This window comes from Geotrypetes seraphini, chromosome 6 (genome assembly GCF_902459505.1).
Source record: "Geotrypetes seraphini chromosome 6, aGeoSer1.1, whole genome shotgun sequence".
Lineage (NCBI taxonomy): Eukaryota > Metazoa > Chordata > Amphibia > Gymnophiona > Dermophiidae > Geotrypetes > Geotrypetes seraphini.
In genome coordinates, this window is record NC_047089.1 from 124,240,498 (window position 1) to 124,260,575 (window position 20,078).

General features: G+C 42.6%; 1 protein-coding gene across 6 annotated transcripts in view; it reads right to left on the reverse strand.

Annotated features, from left to right (window-relative positions):
• The window catches only part of ITGBL1 (integrin subunit beta like 1), a 541,162-nt gene that overhangs the window by 326,699 nt on the left and 194,385 nt on the right, over nt 1-20,078 (reverse strand). For all 6 annotated transcript variants that reach the window (XR_004539893.1, XR_004539894.1, XR_004539892.1 and 3 more), the window contains exon 5: nt 5,798-5,938. Coding sequence is in view for 3 of the 6 variants with exons in the window: in XM_033948882.1 (XP_033804773.1) it covers nt 5,798-5,938 (141 nt within the window). In the remaining 3 variants the exon portion in view is untranslated. The remainder of the gene's footprint in view (nt 1-5,797; nt 5,939-20,078) is intronic.

Below are 20,078 nucleotides of genomic sequence, written 5' to 3' on the forward strand. Positions count from 1 at the left end.
AGAGTCTGATTCTACATAGTTCCCGTGTGGTTTCTTAAGGCGCACAATCCCACCCGCATTCCTTTTTCTGTCACTGATATACCTGAAGAAGGATTTATCCCTTTTTTAATGTGCTCTGCTAGATTCTCTTCCATCCGGAGTTTGGCCTCTCTGACTGCTGTTTTGATGGCTCTAGACTTGGCCAGATAGTCTTCTTTGGTCTCTCGTTTTCCTGATTGTTTGCAGGAGATAAATGTTTTTTTCTCCTTTTTTACGAGGTCCGAGATCTCCGCAGAGAACCACTGAGGTTTATTGTTCCTCCGCTGTTTACTTACTGCTTTTATGTAGAGGTTGGTTGCTTCATGTAGGGTAGATTTCAGAGCTGACCACATTGCTTCTATATTATCAGTTGCGGCCTGATTTTGCAGCGCCCAATAAACGAAATCACCCATGTTTTTGAAGTTAGTGCCCCTAAAGTTGAGGACCTTTGTGTATGCGTTAGATCTAGTGAATCCTTTCCTGAGCTGAAACCACACCATGTTGTGGTTGCTGGAGGCCAACTTATCACCTACCGAAAACTCTGTGACACTTTCCCCGTTCGTGAGTACCAGGTCAAGTATCACCTGATCCCTAGTGGGCTCCAATACCATCTGTCTGAGTTGTGCTCCCTTTATGGAGGTTAGTAGCCTTTTGTTGTAGCAGAAAGTTTGTTCCAATCTGCATCAGGCATATTGAAGTCCCCTAACAACATCGTGTCTCCACGCAAAGTGATAGTCTCTATATCTTCGATTAATTCTATATCTATGTTTTCCTGTTGTCTTGGAGGTCTGTATACAACTCCAAGATACAGGCATTTGTCATTCCCCCTGGCCAGGTTCACCCAAAGGGATTCCCAGGTGTACTTTACGTCCGTGATCCTGGTAACTTTGATGTCCTCCTTAGTATATAGTTTCAAGTTTCAAGTTTTCAAGTTTATTAGGATTTTATATACCGCCTATCAAGGTTATCTAAGCGGTTTTTACAATCAGGTACTCAAGCATTTTCCCTATCTGTCCCGGTGGGCTCACAATCTATCTACCCTCCCCCTGTTTTTCCCTCTCTGTCTCGACGAAGTAAGTTGTATCCCGGTATAACCATATCCCACCCATGGGAATCCGTGATCCAGGTCTCGGATATCGCTACCAAGTCAGCGTTCCTTATTTCCGTTTCTAATTCCAGAATTTTATTACCTAAACTGTGGGCATTAACGTACATAGCCCTCCATACTTTATGTTTGTTAGGAACCCGTGGCGATTTTTCGGCCTGAGTTAGTGTGGTTCCTACAGTACTATTTGTCATGTGTGTACTTACCTCAGACTCAGAAATGGAGTGGCAACTTACCTCGCCAGGATGGTTACTTACCATGCCAGTATGTGAGTGGGTACCCTTCCTCAACTTACATAGTTTAAAGCCCTACGAAGCAGGCGTGCTAGTCGGTGTCCAAAGACGTTCTTACCCCTTCTGGTCAGGTGGAGCCTGTCTGGTCCCTCTAGTCCTAGTAGTGCATCTCCATGGTTCAGGAATCCAAAGTTCATCTCTCTGCACCATCCGTGTAGCCACTCGTTTGTCCGCTGGATACTATCCTCCCTGGCTCTTCACTCACTAATCTGTACCGTTCCCTTGGGTTTTTGCAGCCCAAATGCATAACCTTGCATTTTTTAGAATTAAATTTTAGCTGCCAAATTTCAGACCATTCTTCAAGCTCAGCCAGGTCTTTCTTCATGTTATTCACACCATCCAGCGTGTCTACTCTATTGCAGATTTTGGTATCATCCGCAAAGAGGCAAATCTTACCCAACAACCCTTCAGCAATATAGTTTATAAAAATATTAAAAAGAACAGGCCCAAGAACAAAACCTTGAGGTACACCACTGGTAACATCCCTTTCCTCAGAGAGATCTCCATTGATCACTGCCCTTTGTCGTCTTCCACTCAACCAATTCTTGACCCAGCCCGTCACTTTGGGACCCATCCCGAGGGATCTGTTTATTTATTAGACGTCTATGTGGAACACTGTCAAAGGCTTTGCTAAAATCTAAATGCACCACATCTAGTGCACATCCTATATCCAATTCTCTGGTCAGTCAAAGAAATTGATCAGATTTGGTCTGACAAGACCTACCTCTGACAAGACCTACCTCTGACAAGACCTACCATGTTGCCTCAGGTTCTGTAATCCACAGGATTCCAGAAACTTGACCATTCTCTGTTTTAAAAGTGTTTCTATTAATTTGCTTACCACAGAAGTCAGACTTACCGGCCTGTAATTCCCTACTTCTTCCTTACTTCCACTTTTGTGGAGAGGGATTACATCCACCCTTCGCCAGTCTTCCGGTACCACTCCTGACTCTAGAGACTCAGAAAAGGTCAGTCAGCGGAGCTGCCAGAACTTCCCTAAGCTCCTTCAGCATCCTAGGATGTACACCATCCGGCCCCATTGCTTTGTCTACCTTTATTTTAGCTAGTTGTTCATGAACACAACCCTCTGAAAATTGATCAGGGTCTATTACTCCTCCATCCCTATTCACATTTGTCTTCTGCGGTCCCACTTCCGGCGCTTCAGCCGTGAACACAGAACAGAAATATCTGTTAAACAGTTCAGCCTTTTCTTTATCAGCTTCTACATATTCCTCTCCTTTGAGCCTCACAATGCCACTTTTGCACTTCTTCCTATCACTAATATATCTAAAAAATGTCGCCTCCCCATTTTACCATGTCAGCTATTTTTTTCTTCCATTTGCATCTTTGCTTTCCTGACTTCAAGACTAGCCTCTCTTAACTTTTCCAGATATTTTTGCCTGTCTTCCTCAAATTTAGTATCTTCATCTTTCTATTATCTCCGCCAACTAAAATGCATCTGTGCTTACTTTCCAGAAAATGATTTCGCTCAGCTATTATACACATCTGTACTATCTTGTTTAGATTACTGCGATGCTCTACTAGTGGGCTTGCCCGTAAAAACACTCTCCCGTTTACAAAGTGTGCAAAACGCCGCAATCCAACTCCTAAAAAACTTGGGCTTCCACGGCCATGTCACCCCCGCACTAACATCCACACACTCGCTGCTTATCCACAAATTATGTGCCTTTAAAGCCTTGGTGTTAGCTTTCAAAATTTTCACAAAATGACACCACACTACATAGCATCAAAACTTCAAATTTACAACCCCAACTGATCACTGAGATCCCTGGTCCTGCCACTCGGCCACTCACTCAAGTCTGAGACAGCCCGAAGATGCTCATATTCTCATTACATACCCAGAATGTGGCACATCATCCCCTCATCCATTAGATCACTAGACAGAATTTGGAACTTCAGAAAAGCCGTGAAACCCTTCCTCTTTACAAACCCAGCTCCTTGAAGACCCACGTCTGTACCCCAGATGGATGGATCTCAAAGACACCACCTAATATACCAAACGGAATCTCACTAAAACTAGTATGCCACCGCAAATACAATTTGAATTACTACCACATTCTCTGCCAACAAAGATGCACCCACCTGCAGAGAAAAGCTATTTCATCTCCATGTTATATCTACACAGAAAATGTTGCAATTTAAACCACCCCATGTCCACTAAGTCTGTATTTGTAAGTCTGCATGTTATGTCTATACAGTGGGGCAGGGAGAGAGACAAAAAGAAAGAAAGAAAGAAAGACAGACGGACAGTGGGGCAGGGAGAGAGACAAAAAGAAAGAAAGACAGACGGACAGTGGGGCAGGGCGAGAGACAGAAAGAAAGACAGACGGACAGTGGGGCAGGGCGAGAGACAGAAAGAAAGAAAGACAGACGGACAGTGGGGCAGGGCGAGAGACAGAAAGAAAGAAAGAAAGACAGACGGACAGTGGGGCAGGGAGAGAGACAGAAAGAAAGACAGACAGACGGACAGTGGGGCAGGGAGAGAGACAAAAAGAAAGACAGACAGATGGACAGTGGGCCAGGGAGAGAGACAAAAAGAAAGACAGACAGATGGACAGTGGGCCAGGGAGAGAGACAAAAAGAAAGAAAGACAGACGGACAGTGGGGCAGGGAGAGAGACAGGCAAACACACAGAAAGACAGGGGGCCAGGGAGAGATAAAAAAGAAAGAAAAAAAGAAAGGGGGGAAGGGATAGAGAAAGACAGAAAGAAAGAAAGTAATGCCTCAGCACCCCATTGTGCTAAAAGCCTACCCATCTATTCTAACACCCGTTAATGTCAGGCTTAAACACTAGTAAATAAATAAATAAATAATGCATACAGTTTAAAGTCATTCTAATTTGATTCTCCCATACACTCCTACAAGAAACCTTCACTCACTAGATGCCCATTGATTAGTGCTCCCCTCCCCTTCTCATGCTTTTTACAAGTCCACTAGGCATTCCGCCTTTTTTTTATTTTTTTTGGGCCCAAGGTTATGGAATTCCATACCTCAGCTGATGCATTCATTCCTTACTTCTTTTTTTTAAGTTCAATTTGTTTATTGAAGATTAACAGAAATAATAATCATCATGCAACTAAAGCTATTTAGTGCATACTAAAATGCAGAAACAAAAGAAAAAGAAAGCAAAGTTGAGGTCTTTGCTGTGTATATCCCTTGCAAAAGATACAGAATTATTCACACATTCAATATGAAGAAAATTATCTACCAGCCACCCAATATTCAGCATTATTTAATTGGCCAAGAACGGCTCCTGGTTGGTTAAATAGTACTAAGCTGATTAAGCGCCACTATTCAGCACAAGATGGCCAAGGAATATTAGCGCTTTAGTGTCTAACAGATACCCAGCTAGCACTGAATATCAACTTAGCCAACTAAGGTTATAGTGACCACAGATAAATAGGATATTTGATGTCAGAAACGCCCTGGCATTGAACATCCGGGCTCAGTGCCAACCAAGGTAGTCAGCCTGACTAACTCTTGCTGTCTGAGTATTAGTCCCCTGGAACATTAAGATACCTTCTGTTATTAGTTTATAATCTGAAATAAATAGTTGTTAATTTGTAACTCTCTTACAGCCAAAACCAAAATCTACTGAAATGTGTCCATTTACTAAATTTTCCATGATTAAACTATTACTATTACACTATGAGCAAAACATTTATTCTGACATCCAACATGCATCTAAATGTTTTTGGAATAATTAAATGTCATGCTGAAGCAAGCTTTTGTCAGTTAAAATTTACTTAAGAGAATATACAAGATATGCACTTTTGTTGTGCAGTAATAGTAATAGTTCTGGTAAGCAGCTTCAGAAATAATATTTCTTCTAACTATTTCTTCAGTTAACCCAAACTAGATGGCTGATTAGTGTGTTTCATCTTCACACAATTTCATACCAGATTGACAAAATCAAATGAAATGTATACACAAGATTAGAAGGAACAAGGGTAACCACCAATATTGTCTTTAGGAAATCACTAAAAACACGCTTGTTTGACATGTTTTCTTCTTAGTCATGTTACTGCCTAATCTATCATGAATTCTTAACAGTTTTTACATCTTAATTGTGCTATTGTCTTAACTTTATTGATCTTATCAGATGTATCCTTTTATTGACTCTTAATTTTGTATCTAGATATTGACTGTTTATTCTGTATTTTACATATTGACTATGCATTTTTTGTTGTGAACCGCTTCGAACTTCTGGTATAGCGGTATACAAGAAATAAATTATTATTATTATATAATGCTAAAGATGAGCAGGGCCACACAAATACTGTAGGCTGTTATAACAATTATGGATCCCGTTCTTATTCCAAATCATACAGATGTGCAGTAGTGTACATTAATAACACACCTCTATTGCTGCAGATTTTGCCATCTGGAGAAGTGCATCTTCTCTTGCTTTCCCATGGGGTGATGTCACACTGGAATTCACATTTATCTCCATGCCAACCAGCCTCACAGTAACAGTTTCCACAGTAACACTTTCCATGGCCTGATCCCAAAACAAATTTTATAGAGAGAGAAAAAGAAACTCTATAAAAACCAAATTCACATTCTAGCCAATTTGATTAGATATAGTATAAAACACTACATGAGCACTTTAATGCATTTTTCTTCAGTAATCTGATTTCTTAAAGAGAAAAGGCAACAATTTAATTATATGTGAAAATAGGGACCTATGTAGCAAAATTTTAGTATAGAATGCAGTTTATAAATTACATTTTACCGTAACTTGATTAAAGTAGTATGGTTGCTATGTTACTCCCCTGAGATACACAAAGGTAAATAAACAAGTTGAAGGTGATCCTTCATAATGAAATGACATTATATATTTGTGACTAGTTATCCAGAACTATGCTTCCTTCATTAGGTCACTACAAAATGAGTTCCTTCATTATTGACCTGAGGAAAGAAGTACAGTTTTTGAAAAGTAGTCACAAATGTATTTAGGCCCCAATTCACTAAAGTCAGCGATCATCGCTAAACCTGTTTTCGTAGGTTTAGCCATGATCGTTGCTAATGACCCGATTTACAAAGCGCGTTTTCCCCCTAAATCGCCCATTTCCCAATCCAGCCAAACATATTTGTAAAACCCCATGCAAAATAGCCAAGCGATTGATTCACTAACATTTGCTTGACTATTTTGTATTGGGTTTTACAATTCTAAAACCTGACTGCTGTAGACCTGTCGGTAACTGCCCATTTTTTGTTTTTGTTTTTAAATGGCACTGATATTTTGTGTGTATTACATACACAAAATATCTTCCCAAATAAAAAAAAAAAAGAAAGAAAAAAGCCCCCACTCCCGACAAAGCGCCCCCTCCCTCCCCGAACCCCCCATAAGTGACAGGAGAGATGCCCACTCCCTCCTGCCATGACAACCACCGCTGCAGAACTGATATGGCAGGAGGGATACCCACTCCCTCCTGCCATTGCCGCTGCCACAAAACTGATAGGGCAGGAAGGATACCCATTCCCTCCTGCTGTCAGCACCCCCCCATGGTTGGGTCACCCCCCTTGTGCCCCCCCCCCGGTTGGCCCCCCCATACCCGTAAGAAGGAGCGGTACCCCATCAAATCCTCCTGCTCCTCCGGCCTGCTTCCACTGCAATGCGGGCCTTAGGCCCTGATTGGCTCAAATGCCTCAGGCTCCTTCCTTGGGATAGAACTGAGGCGCTTGAGCCAATCAAGGACTTCCTTAGGTTCCTCCCTAAGAAAGTCCCTGATTGGCTAAGGTGCCTCAAGCGACCGGGGGGGGCCAATGGCAGGAAGGAGTGGGCATCCCTCCTGCCATATCAGTTTGGCGGTGGCGATGGCAGGAGGAACTGGGCATCCCTCCTGCCTTTTCTTTTTGGTTCAGGGAGGGGCACTGTAGTAGGGGATAGGAGCTTTTTTTTTTCTTTTCATTTTTTTTTTTTAAATTTGGTAGATATTTTGCATGTGCAATATACACAAAATATCTGTGCCATTAAAAAAAAAAAAAACCAACCAGGAAGAAGCCCTGAGAGCAGTGACAGGAGGCTGATTCTCCTGGCACTACTGTCAGGGCTCTGCACCGACTCAATCACTCACTTAGCAAATGAGTTGGTGAGTTTGCATGCAAATGATTTGCACCTCTCTGCAAATCATTTGCATGCAAACTTGACAGTGAATCAATCGCTGTTTGAAAAATCGGCCAAAGAATCGGCCAACAGCGATTGAGTTGCTATCTTTAGTGAATCTGGGCCTTAGTTCAGTAAAAATGAATCATTTGCAGATCTGTCTGAAAACTGCCATTAATGACCATGTGCTAATGTAGCCATTAGAATGCAGCTCACGCTAATCAAAAGAGATCTTAATAATAAACAGACAACATAATTAGAGACTTTTACTGCTATACTAAATGGAAGAAATAAAAACATTACCTGCTCTTCTGCTCCAATTCCTACCCACCTACTCAGTGGTATCTCTCCCACTGTCATCCCACCTATCACTAGACCTCTACTACCCCCCCCCCCTTGAAGGCCTGTTCCCCCCCTTAAAGTCCTGTCCCCCACCTTGAAGGCCTGCAACCCCTAAGGCCTGTCCCACTCCCCACTCCGAAGGACTGCGCACCACCCAGGAAGGCCTCCGTGTTCCCCCTGGCCTCCCCGCACTGTTTACCTTCTAGTTGAAGCCTGCACAGAAGATTGCGGTTATAGCTTTGAGCTGTTTCCTCTGCCTCTGATGTCAGAGGCAGGATCGCGGCAGAGGAAACAGCTCAAAGCAGTTTGTAAAGACACTATAACTGCGATCTTCTGTGCAGGCTGCAACTAGAAGGTAAACGGTGCAGGGAGGCCAGGGGGAAGCGGGAGTCCAGGGGGGAAGCTGGACGCCAGGATGGGAAACTGGACACTGGGGGGAAAGCCGGACAGCAGCACTTCCCGACTGACCCTCCCTCCTCGCTCTCTAAAGCAGGTGTGGCTGCGGCCGGCCAACAAGAGCAGCGCTGCCGCTCCTGCTTTAGGGGGCGAGGGGGGATTGTCTGAAATCGGGAAGCCAATTTTTTTTTATTTTAAATCGATTCGAATTGATTCACCTGAAGTGAATCGGTGAACCGATTCAAATTGTGAATCGGGCAGCACTAGTTCCTAAGCTAAAGGAAAGGATAGAGTTTGTTTTTTGAATATCAGGACTGAGTTTTTTTGCGCTTGCTGACCCTCTGCAAGCAGAGGTCAGGTGGCCTTAATTAAACAGAGAAGAAAAAGCCTCTCTGTATTCTCCATGACTTTTCTTTTGTTTGTGTGCTGTGAATTTAAGCCTATGAGGTTACCTTGATAAAAGCCTCTACAGCATAAGTAATTTCCCTGAAGTACCCTGCTGTGCAACGTTTGATCAACAGCTTAACTGTTAATGATAAACGGAGCTCTGAAGGAGCAAGGGCTGGAAGCTGTGGCAGTGAAGTTAAACAGTGACAGGAGCCCAGAGCTGAATTTTGCGGTTTCCCTAGCTCAGTCAACACAGCATAGTTAACTCACTGTATGACCAGAGAAGTTGGCTACTAGATATAATAAACCAAGCCGGTGACTGAAGCCTTGGAGGTTTGGCTTTATTTTCCTATTTGGATACAGTGCTGGCCTTCTATGTTGTGTGTGTTTCTCTTTTGGGTTTATTTTTCATGGCATTTATGAACTGAGAATATTATTTGCTACTTATCTGAACCCTGATGAAGGGGATTGTCTTTAACAATATAAAGTCCAGGGAAATTATAGTGAATGCCATATCTGAACTTTGGACATGGCTGACAAATTTTGAACTATTTTGATTTATCTTGGTTTATGAACTGCATGACTGAGGCTGGCTGTGCTCAGCCAAAATAGCCTAAAGCATCAAATAAAGCCTAAGTTTTTTGATTCAACATTACCTTGTCTGGGTCTCCCATTCTGTTGTGATTTCCACTTCTCAGTGTGGCCTGGGCAGAGTAGGCATGTGCCTAGTCTTGTCTTACCTGAAGGGCCTTCCTCTTTCCTGGGGAAGCTACACCAACAGGCTGGAAGAATCACTGTTAGGACCGCCTACAGACTTAGGCAGGGGCCTAGTATGTGACAGTGGGTAAGACCACACATCTATTAAATGTGAGAATTAATTAGCACCGTTCTAGTGTTACTAAGAAGAAAATGGGAGACCTTTAGTTGCACACAGTATATATAGCACAGGCATGTCCAACTTCAAACAGGTCGTGATCTAGTTTTTCTGGCCAAAAGTGCCGGTGATCTACCACCATGAAAATTAAGTTTCAAATTAGCTTCAAATTAAATTTTAACCCAATAAAAGTTGGAGGATCCCCCCCCGGCCCAATTTTTAACGAACCTTCTGTCATTTACATTAGATACAACCACTGAGCAGGGAAGCGTCTCAGGGAGGAACCACCAAGCAGGGAAGCGTCTCAGGGAAAAATCGCCGAGCAGGGAAGCATTTCAGCGCAATGGCAGCAGTCCTGATCCAACCCCCCATTCCTTACCCAAAGTAGCAGTGGCAGTGCTGTAAACAGGCTGTTCGCAGCAAGCCTTGGCAGGGCCTTTCCTCTGCCACAACACTTCGGAAGCAGTAGAGGAAAAGTCCTATCGGGTCTGGCCGCGAACAGCCTGTTTACAGCGCTGCCACAGCTGCTTTGGGTAAGGAATGGGGGGTTGGTGGGTCAGGACTGCTGCCACTGCTACTGCTTTGGGGCACAGAGAGAGGGAGGAGGGGTTGGTAGGTCAGGATTGCTGCTGCCACCTCAGGTAAGTAATGGTGGTCCAGAAGGCCAAACCCATGTTGAGGGAGGGAGGGCAGACCTGTGGGGGCAGTGGACCAGGTGTATGTATGTGGAGGGTCCATCAGGGTGAAGGGTTGGGGAGGGGAAGCCTGCCCAAATATTCAGTGCAATGGCCAGGGAGGAGGTAGGTGGGGGAGGGGTGGGGTTTGAATTGGTGCAGGCTCAGGTGTTGGGGTGTGGTTGGGTGAAGAGGGTTAAAGTAATGTGGAGGGGGAGAGTTGCAGTACCATGTGAAAGGTCAGGGGAGAGTTGAGAGAGATATTGGTCCTGGGATGGGGTACAAGAGAAAGGGTAAAAAAGGAAGAGAAGCTGGGTGGGAGTGGAATATAGGGACAGGAAGAATGGCTTTGCAGGCAATGGAAGGAAGGATTGCTAGGAATGGATCTGGGACTGAAAGGGTAATACATACAGTGGAGTATCGATGAGTGCCAAAAGGGTACAGAGGATTAAGGAAATAGTGATGGATAGCGCTGGGAGCCAATAGAAGAAAGAAAGAAGGACAGAAAGACAGACAGGGGGCAGGGAGAGAGACAGAAAGAAAGGCAAATACAGATGGGGCAGGGAGAGAGACAGAAAGAAAGACAGACAGGGGGCAGGGAGAGAGACAGAAAGAAAGACAGACAGGGGGCAGGGAGAGAAAGAAAGAAAGAAAGAAAGAAAGAAAGAAAGAAAGAAAGAAAGAAAGAAAGAAAGAAAGAAAGAAAGAAAGAAAGAAAAGAAAGAAAGAAAGAAAGAAAGAAAGAAAGAAAGAAAGAAAGAAAGAAAGAAAGAAAGAAAGAAAGAAAGACGGGGCAGGCAGTAAGAAAGAAAGAAAGACGGGGCAGATAGAGAGACAATGAAAGGAAGACGGGCAGGAAGAGAGACAGAAAGAAAGAAAGACGGGACCGGTAGAGAGACAGAAAGAAAGACGGGACCAGGGAGAGAGACAAAAAGAAAAAAAGTCGGGACAGACAGAGACAGAAAGAAAGAAAGACGGGGCAGGGAGAGAGACAGAAAGAAAGAAAGAAAGACGGAGCAGGGAGAGAGACAGAAAGAAAGACGGGGCAGGGAGAGAGACAGAAAGAAAGACAGACGGAGTAGGGAGAGACAGAAAGAAAGAAAGAAAGATGGGGCAGGGAGAGAGACAGAAAGAAAGACGGGGCAGGGAGAGAGACAGAAAGAAAGACGGGGCAGGGAGAGAGACAGAAAGAAAGAAAGAAAGAAAGAAAGATGGGGCGGGCAGATAGAGAGACAAAGAAAGAAAGACGGGGCAGGGAGACAGAAAGAAAGAAAGACGGGGCAGGGAGACAGAAAGAAAGAAAGACGGGGCAGGAAGAGAGACAGAAAGAAAGACGGGGCAGGGAGAGAGACAGAAAGAAAGACAGACAGGGGGCAGGGAGAGAGACAGAAAGAATGACAGACAGGGAACGGGGAGAGAGACAGAAAGAAAGACAGACAGGGGGCAGGGAGAGACAGAAAGAAAGACGGGGCAGATAGAGAGACAAAGAAAGAAAGATGGGGCAGAAGGACAGAAAGAAAGAAAGACGGGCAGGAAGAGAGACAGAAAGAAAGACGGGACAGGGAGAGAGACAGAAAGAAAGACGGGACCAGGGAGAGAGACAAAAAGAAAGACGGGACAGACAGAGACAGAAATAAAGAAAGAAAGGCGGGGCAGGGAGAGAGACAGAAAGAAAGAAAGACGGGGCAGGGAGAGAGACAGAAAGAAAGAAAGAAAGACGGAGAAGGGAGAGAGACGGAAAGAAAGAAAAAAGACGGGGGCAGGGAGAGAAACAGAAAGAAAGACAGACGGAGCAGGGGGAGACAGAAAGAAAGATGGGGCAGGCAGTAAGAAAGAAAGAAAGCCGGGGCAGATAGAGAGACAAAGAAAGAAAGACGGGGCAGGGAATCAGAAAGAAAGAAAGACGGGGCAGGAAGAGAGACAGAAAGAAAGACGGGGCAGGGAGAGAGACAGAAAGAAAGACGGGGCAGGGAGAGAGACAGAAAGAAAGAAAGAAAGACGGGACAGACAGAGAGACAGAAAGAAAGAAAGAAAGAAAGAAAGAAAGATGGGGCAGGGAGAGAGAAAAAAAGAAAGAAAGACGGGGCAGGGAGAGAGATAGAAAGAAAGAAAGAAAGAAAGAAAGACGGGGCAGTGAGAGAGACAGAAAGAAAGAAAGACGGGGCAGGGAGAGAGACAGAAAGAAAGAAAGACGGGGCAGGGAGAGAGACAAAGAAAGACGGGGCAGGGAGAGAGAGAAAGAAAGACAGGGACAGGGAGAGAGACAGAAAGAAAGAAAGACGGGGCAGGGAGAGAGTCAGAAAGAAAGGAAGACATAAGAACATAAGAAACGCCTTCACCGGAACAGACCAAGGTCCATCTAGTCTGGCGATCCGCACACGCGGAGGCCCATTTAGGTGCTCCTAGTTGGAGACCCGGATTTCCCGTATTCCTCAATATGATTTGCAAGAAGGTGTGCATCCAACTTGCGTTTGAAACCTAGAACAGTAGCCTCTGCCACCACCTCCACCAGGAGAGCATTCCATGCGCCCACCATTCGTTGTGTGAAACAGAACTTCCTGACATTTGTCCTGAACCTGCTGCCACTCAGTTTCAGGCTATAACCTCTTGTCCGTGTCACATCTGAAAATGTCAGTAATGCTGCTTCCTGGTCAATTTGGTTAAATCCTTTTAATATTTTAAAAGTCTCTATCAGATCCCCACGCAGTCTTCTCTTTTTGAGGGTGAACAGTCCCAGTTTTCCGAGGCGTTCCTTGTAGCTTAAATTCTCCATGCCTTTGACTAGTTTCGTGGCTCGCCGATGCACCCTTTCCAACAGCATTTTATCCCTCTTAAGGTATGGAGACCAGTGTTGGACACAGTATTCCAAGTGTGGTCTGACCATTGTTCTGTAAAGTGGCAATATAACATCTTCCGACCTACTCGTGATCCCCTTTTTAATCATGCCTAACATCCTATTTGCTTTCTTCGCCGCTGCCACGCATTGAGCCGTTGGCTTTAGGGTTCTGTCTATCAGCACCCCCAAATCCCTTTCTTGTTCGCATTTGGCTAATGTCACCTCCGACATCTTGTAATCATGTTGTTTGTTTTTCTTTCCCAGATGCATCACCTTGCATTTGTCTATGTTAAAATTCATCTGCCACTTTATCGCCCATGTTTCCAGCTGATTTAGATCCTTCTGAAGATCCTCACAGTCCTTTTGAGAGCCAACTGCCCGACAAAGTTTTGTATCATCTGCAAACTTGATTATATCGCATGATGTTTCTTCTTCCAGGTCATTTATAAAAATATTGAACAAGATGGGCCCAAGAACAACACCTTTTCCCAGTCCGAGAATTTCCCATTTACGGTTACCCTCTGCGCTCTGTTCTCTAGCCAATTTCCGATCCATCCGTGCACTTCTCCTCCAATTCCATGACTTAGTAGTTTACTCATAAGCCTTGCGTGTGGAACCTTGTCAAATGCTTTTTGGAAGTCCAAGTAAATTATGTCCACTGGATCTCCACTATCTATTTGCTTGTTCACCTTCTCAAAAAATTGAAGTAAATTTGTCAAACATGACCTCCCTTTCCTGAAGCCGTGTTGACTAGCTCTCATTAGGTTGTGCTTTTCCAAGTGTTGTACAATGCGATCTTTAATTAATGCTTCGATTATCTTCCCAGGAACCAATGTGAGACTCACCGGTCTGTAGGTTCACCTCTTGATCCTTTTTTGAAAATCGGGATGACATTTGCAATCCTCCAGTCGTCTGGTATTTGCCCGTTTCTAATTGACATGTTAGCTAAGGATTGTAGTAGTTTCCCAATTTCTATCTTAAGTTCCTTTAATACTCTCGGGTGAATTCCATCCTGTCCAGGGGATTTATCACTTTTTAGTTTGTCAATCTGAAAGTAAATCATGTCCAACTCCACATTTATTGTTGTTAGGCTCTCCTCTATGCCTCCGGTGAATACCAGTGTCTGGCATTGTTGTAGTGTCCTCATTTGTGAAGACAGAGGCAAAGAATGAATTTAACCTATCGGCAACCTGTTTGTCTTCTTTGATTGACCCTATCCTTCCTTGGTCGTTGAGAGGGCCCACTGTTTCTCTTGCTGGTTTCTTTCCTTTTATATATCTAAAAAAGGGCTTAAAGTTTTTATTTTCTTGCGCTATCTTTTCTTCATGCCCAGCAGTCTGCTCACGCGGTGGCCCTCTGGTCTAAGACCAGCACCCTAACTGAGACTAGCCCTACCAGTGCACGTTCTTGTTCAACAGAAACTTATCTAACTTTGTCTTGAATCCTTGGAGGGTGTTTTCCCTATAACAGCCTCTGGAAGGGCGTTCCAGCTTTCTACCACTCTCTGGGTGAAGAAGAACTTCCTTACGTTTGTACAGAATCTATCCCCTTTCAACTTTAGAGAGTGCCCTCTTGTTCTCCCTACCTTGGAGAGGGTGAACAACCTGTCCTTATCTACTAAGTCTATCCCCTTCAGTACCTTGAATGTTTCGATCATGTCCCCTCTCAATCTCCTCTGTTCGAGAGAGAAGAGGCCCAGTTTCTCTAATCTTTCGCTGTACGGCAGCTCCTCCAGCCCCTTAACCATCTTAGTCGCTCTTCTCTGGACCCTTTCGAGTAGTACCGTGTCCTTCTTCAGGTACGGCGACCAGTGCTGGACGCAGTACTCCAGGTGAGGGCGTACCATGGCCCGGTACAGCGGCATAATAACCTTCTCTGATCTGTTCATGATCCCCTTCTTTATCATTCCTAGCATTCTGTTTGCCCTTTTTGCTGCCACAGCACATTGTGTGGACGGCTTCATCGACTTGTCGATCAGAACTCCCAAGTCTCTTTCCTGGGAGGTATCTCCAAGTACCGCCCCGGACATCCTGTATTCGTGCATGAGATTTTTGTTACCGACATGCATCACTTTACACTTATCCACGTTGAACCTCATCTGCCATGTCGATGCCCATTCCTCGAGCTTGATTATGTCACGTTGCAGATCTTCGCAATCCCCCTGCGTCTTTACTACTCTGAATAACTTCGTATCATCCGCAAATGTAATCACCTCGCTCATCGTACCTATGTCCAGATCATTTATAAAGATGTTAAAGAGCACGGGTCCAAGCACCGAGCCCTCCGGCACCCCACTGGGTATTGTCCATTTACCCCCATTCTCTGTTTCCTATGCTCCAGCCAGTTTTTAATCCACGTGAGTATTTCACCCTCAATTCCATGGCTTACAATTCTCCGAAGTAGTCGTTCATACGGAACCTTGTCGAAAGCCTTCTGAAAATCCAGATATACAATGTCGACTGGATCGCCCTTGTCTATCTGTCTGTTTACTCGCTCAAAGAAGTTCAGCAAGTTCGTCAAACACGATCTGCCTTTAAGAATAAAGTTATTATTATTATTATTATTATTATTATTAAAACCGTGCTGACTGGTCCTCATCAGCCCGTTTCCGTCAAGGTGATCAATGATGCTGTCCTTTATCAGTGACTCTACCATCTTTCCCGGTACAGAGGTCAGACTCACCGGTCTGTAGTTACCCGGATCTCCCCTTGAACCTTTCTTGAAGATAGGTGTAACATTTGCTACCTTCCAGTCTTCCGGAATCTTTCCCGATTTGATCGACAGATTGGCTATTAGTTGAAGCAGTTCAGCTATGGTCCCTTTCAGTTCCTTGATGACTCTCGGTCCCGGGGATTTATCGTTCTTAACCTATCCATCTGCCTATATACCTCCTCTAGACTTACCGTCTAACCTGTCAGCTTTCCGTCTTCGTTTCCAGCATATAGCCTGATGGGTTCCGGTATGCTGTGTACATCTTCTTCGGTAAATACAGATGCAAAAAATGTGTTCAGTTTGTCAGCGATTGCTTTGTCCTCCTTTAGTGCTCTCTTTATTCCATGGTCATCCAACGGTCCCACCACTTCCTTTGCGGGTCGTTTCCCCTTAATATATCGAAAGAACGGCTTGAAGTTCTTTGCTTCCTTGGCTATTTTTTCCTCGTCATCTCTGCGTTGATGTTGTTTGTGCTTGTTCCAGTTTTCATCCGTTTTTGACCTTTTCCATTCCTTAAATGAAATTTTCTTGTCTCTGATCGCTTCCTTCACCTCTACAGTGAACTACGTCGGTTCTTTGTTTTTTTTCCTCTTGTATCCCTTGTTGATATGCGGTATATATATATTTTGTGCCTCGGTGACTGTGTCCTTAAAAAGGGACCAAGTTTGCTCTAGCGTTTTTACAGTGCTTATCCTCTTCTTAATCTTCTTCCCTACCATGAGTCTCATCCCTTTGTAATTCCCTTTTCGGAAGTTCAGTGCCGTGCCTGTCGTTTCGGACCGATGTTTCTCCCCTGCGTCCAGATCAAAGCGGATCATATTGTGATCACTGCTTCCCAGCGTCCCTTCTACTTCTACATCTTGTTCTGGTCCTCGCAGGCCATTTAGAATTAAGTCCAGAATTGCATTTCCTCTAGTATTTTCCTTGACAAGTTGTTCCAGGAAGCAATCGCCTACAGCATCCATGAACTTGGTCTCTCTAATGCAGCCGGAGATGCCTAGGTTCCAGTCTATTCCCGGATAGTTGAAGTCACCCATGATAACTCTGTTGCCTCCCTTGCAGTTGCGTTTAATCTCGTCTGTCATTTCTCCATCAATTTCTTTGGACTGCCCTGGGGGTCGGTAGTAGATGCTGATCTTCGTTTCCAGGCCATTTGTTCCTGGAATTTTGACCCATAGAGACTCTAACTTATCCATCAGTTGTGGCGTGTTCTCTCTAGCAGATTCAATTTCCTCTTTGATGTATATGGCAACGCCCCCACCTTTTTGAGCCACTCTCTCTGTGATATAGTTTGTATCCCAGTAGCACAGTGTCCCAGACGTTTTCCTCAGTCCACCATGTTTCCGTGATGCCTATGATGTCAACGTTATCTTTTGTGATATGGCTTCTAATTCACCCATCTTTTTTGTAAGGCTCCTTGCGTTTGTGTACATACACTTGAGTTTGCAGCTTTTTCTTTTCTTGCATTTCCTTCCCTCTTGTGTCCTTTTCGATCTCTCTTGTCTGTAATCCGGTGAAAGATTCCATTGCTCACACATTTCTGTTACCTTCTGTAATAAAAATTTTTCATTCACTATCATTGTTTCTTCCAATGTGTTTTTTATCCAAATGCCTAAATATTTTATTCCATCCTCTTTCCATAGAAAGGGGAATGTTTCAAATAAACCTTTTGTACAATGGACATTAAGTGGAAGAACTTCTGATTTACTCCAATTTATCTTGTACCCTGAGAATTTTCCCAATTTTTCTATCAATTCTAGTAAGCTTGGAATGGTTGTTTCTAGATTTCTCAAATGAAGCAATATATCATCTGCATAAGCAGAAACTTTATATTCCCGATCTGAATAAGGAATACCCTGTATCTCCTTCGCATGCTGAATAGCTAATAACAAGGATAGGGGGGAGTAAAACAAAATACAATATCAAAAAGCAAATACAATATCAAAAAGCTAATACAATATCAAAAAGCAAAGGAGACAAAGGACAGCCTTGTCTAATCCCCCTCTGCAGACTAAAATGCTCTGAGAAGTTATTATTAATATATAATCTAGCAGCAAGAGAGCTATACAGTGTTTGGATCATTTGTATAAATCCTGAACCTATACCAAACCAATCCATTGCTTGATACATGAAGGTCCATTCTATCCGATCAAAGGCCTTCTCTGCATCCAAGGATACAGAAAAGGCTGGATCATTCATGGCTTTTGTTAAATTTAACAAATGAAAAGCCAATCTGGTGTTATTAGAGGAATGTCTCTGTGCAACAAATCCTGTTTGGTGCATACCAATAATAAAAGGGTGAGCCTTGGCCAAGTGTAAAGCCAATGTTTTAGCTAGAAGTTTGCCATCCACATTAATTAAAGAAATAGGCCTATAATTTGAAACCAATGTGGGATCTTTATTTGGCTTCGGCAAAACTATAATAACAGATTCTGCCATAGTACCTATGATGTAACCATTTGTTAGTTGAACCTGATATAAATTTAACAGATACGGTAATAGGGTGCTTTGAAATGATTTATAAAACTCTACTGTGAAACCATCACCACCTGGAGCGGATCCAACTCTAAGGGACTTCAACGCTGCTTGCAAATCTTTTAGAGATATTGGCTTTTCTAAGCTTTCTTTTATATGTTCAGGAATTTTTGGTCCCTTAATTAATTAAAAAAAATCTAACCCATCCTTTTCTTTATCTAAATAATACTCAGAAGAATACAGGCCTTTATAAAAATTTAAAAATTGTTTTAAAATCGGTCCAATTTGAGAATAGGTATTACCGTTCTCATCCTTTACTGCTATTATTTTTGTTTTCCTTTTTTTGCTTTTAGATAATTTGCCAATAATCTTCCTGCCTTATTTGAATTTCCATAATACAAAGCTTCTTGAGAAATGAAGCCTTTCCTTATCAATTTAGAAAAAATCTCATTGTATTTACCTTTAGCTTTCAAAAGAGCCTGTAACGTAGAGTATTCCCATTTATCAATCAATTTTGACTCCAAAAGCTTAATTTCTTGTTCCAAACTGGAAAATTGTTTTTTAACTTGTTTCCTAATATATGTCGAAAATGAAATAATTTGACCTCTCATGGTAGCCTTAAAAGCATCCCATATAGTCTCAATGGAGATATCTTCCGTATTATTAATTTGAAAATAATTTATTTTTGATTGAACTTCCTCAATAAAATTTGGCTCTGCAAGCAAATCTCCATACAGATCTACTATTATCTGGATCAATTATTTTAAATTTAATCCACACCCCACCATGATCACACAAAATAATTGGATCTATGGAGGCTTGTGTTACTTGTTGAACTAATGAATTTTAACAAATATATAATCTATTCTTGAAAAAGATTTATGAGCATGGGAGCAAAAAGAAAATTCCCGATCATTAAAATGAAATATTCACCATATATCTTTCAAATCACAATTCTGTACCAAATTATCTAATCCTACTGACTTCATAACTCTATTAGGTTTTTTGTCCATTAAAGGATCTATAACAGCATTAAAAATCCCCTGCAACAACTAAATTAGAAGCAGCCAGTGGTAGTAACAATGGTTGTAGAGATTTAAAAAATTCCATTTGGTTTGAATTAGGTATATATACATTGAAAAGCACCAGCATAGTATTTCCCAGACTCATGTCAACATGTATCCACCTTCCTGAAGGATCAGTAGCAATCATCTTAAAGATAGCATTACATTTTTTATTTACCAATATTGCTACACCTGCCTTTTTCCTCATTGCTGGAGCAAAAAAAACAATGTTTTAGCCAGTCTCCTTCTAGTTTTTGGGATTCTAAAGCCGATAGGTGAGTGTCCTGGATAAAACATATATCTACATTCTGTTATTTTAGAAACAATAGTGTTTTCTTTCTTTTCATAGGATGGTTGAGGCCATTAACATTTAACGAAAATAATTTAAGCTCCATTAAGATCTTTACTTACAGGATACATGAATCTCATCAAATATGTCTTATTTTTATAATATCTCTGTATATATTTCATTTCCCTTAATTTAATATGTGAAATATAATACCCATTTTCCCCAAACTCCCCCTTCACAACTCTCCCCCCTCCCTTGATCTCTTAAATACCCTAATTATAAGATCCCAAAAACCTTTCCCTATTCCCACCCATAACCCGCCTACTCATATTATGATAACTTGAAGACATAAATCAGACTGGTAGCCTCCTACTAACCCCCTTGCATCTTACTTCATTATTTCCTTTAAAGTATAAAAATTGATCAACCTATACCCCTTTAATATGACAATTTATCAATTTTTGAATTTTACTAAATTGAGAA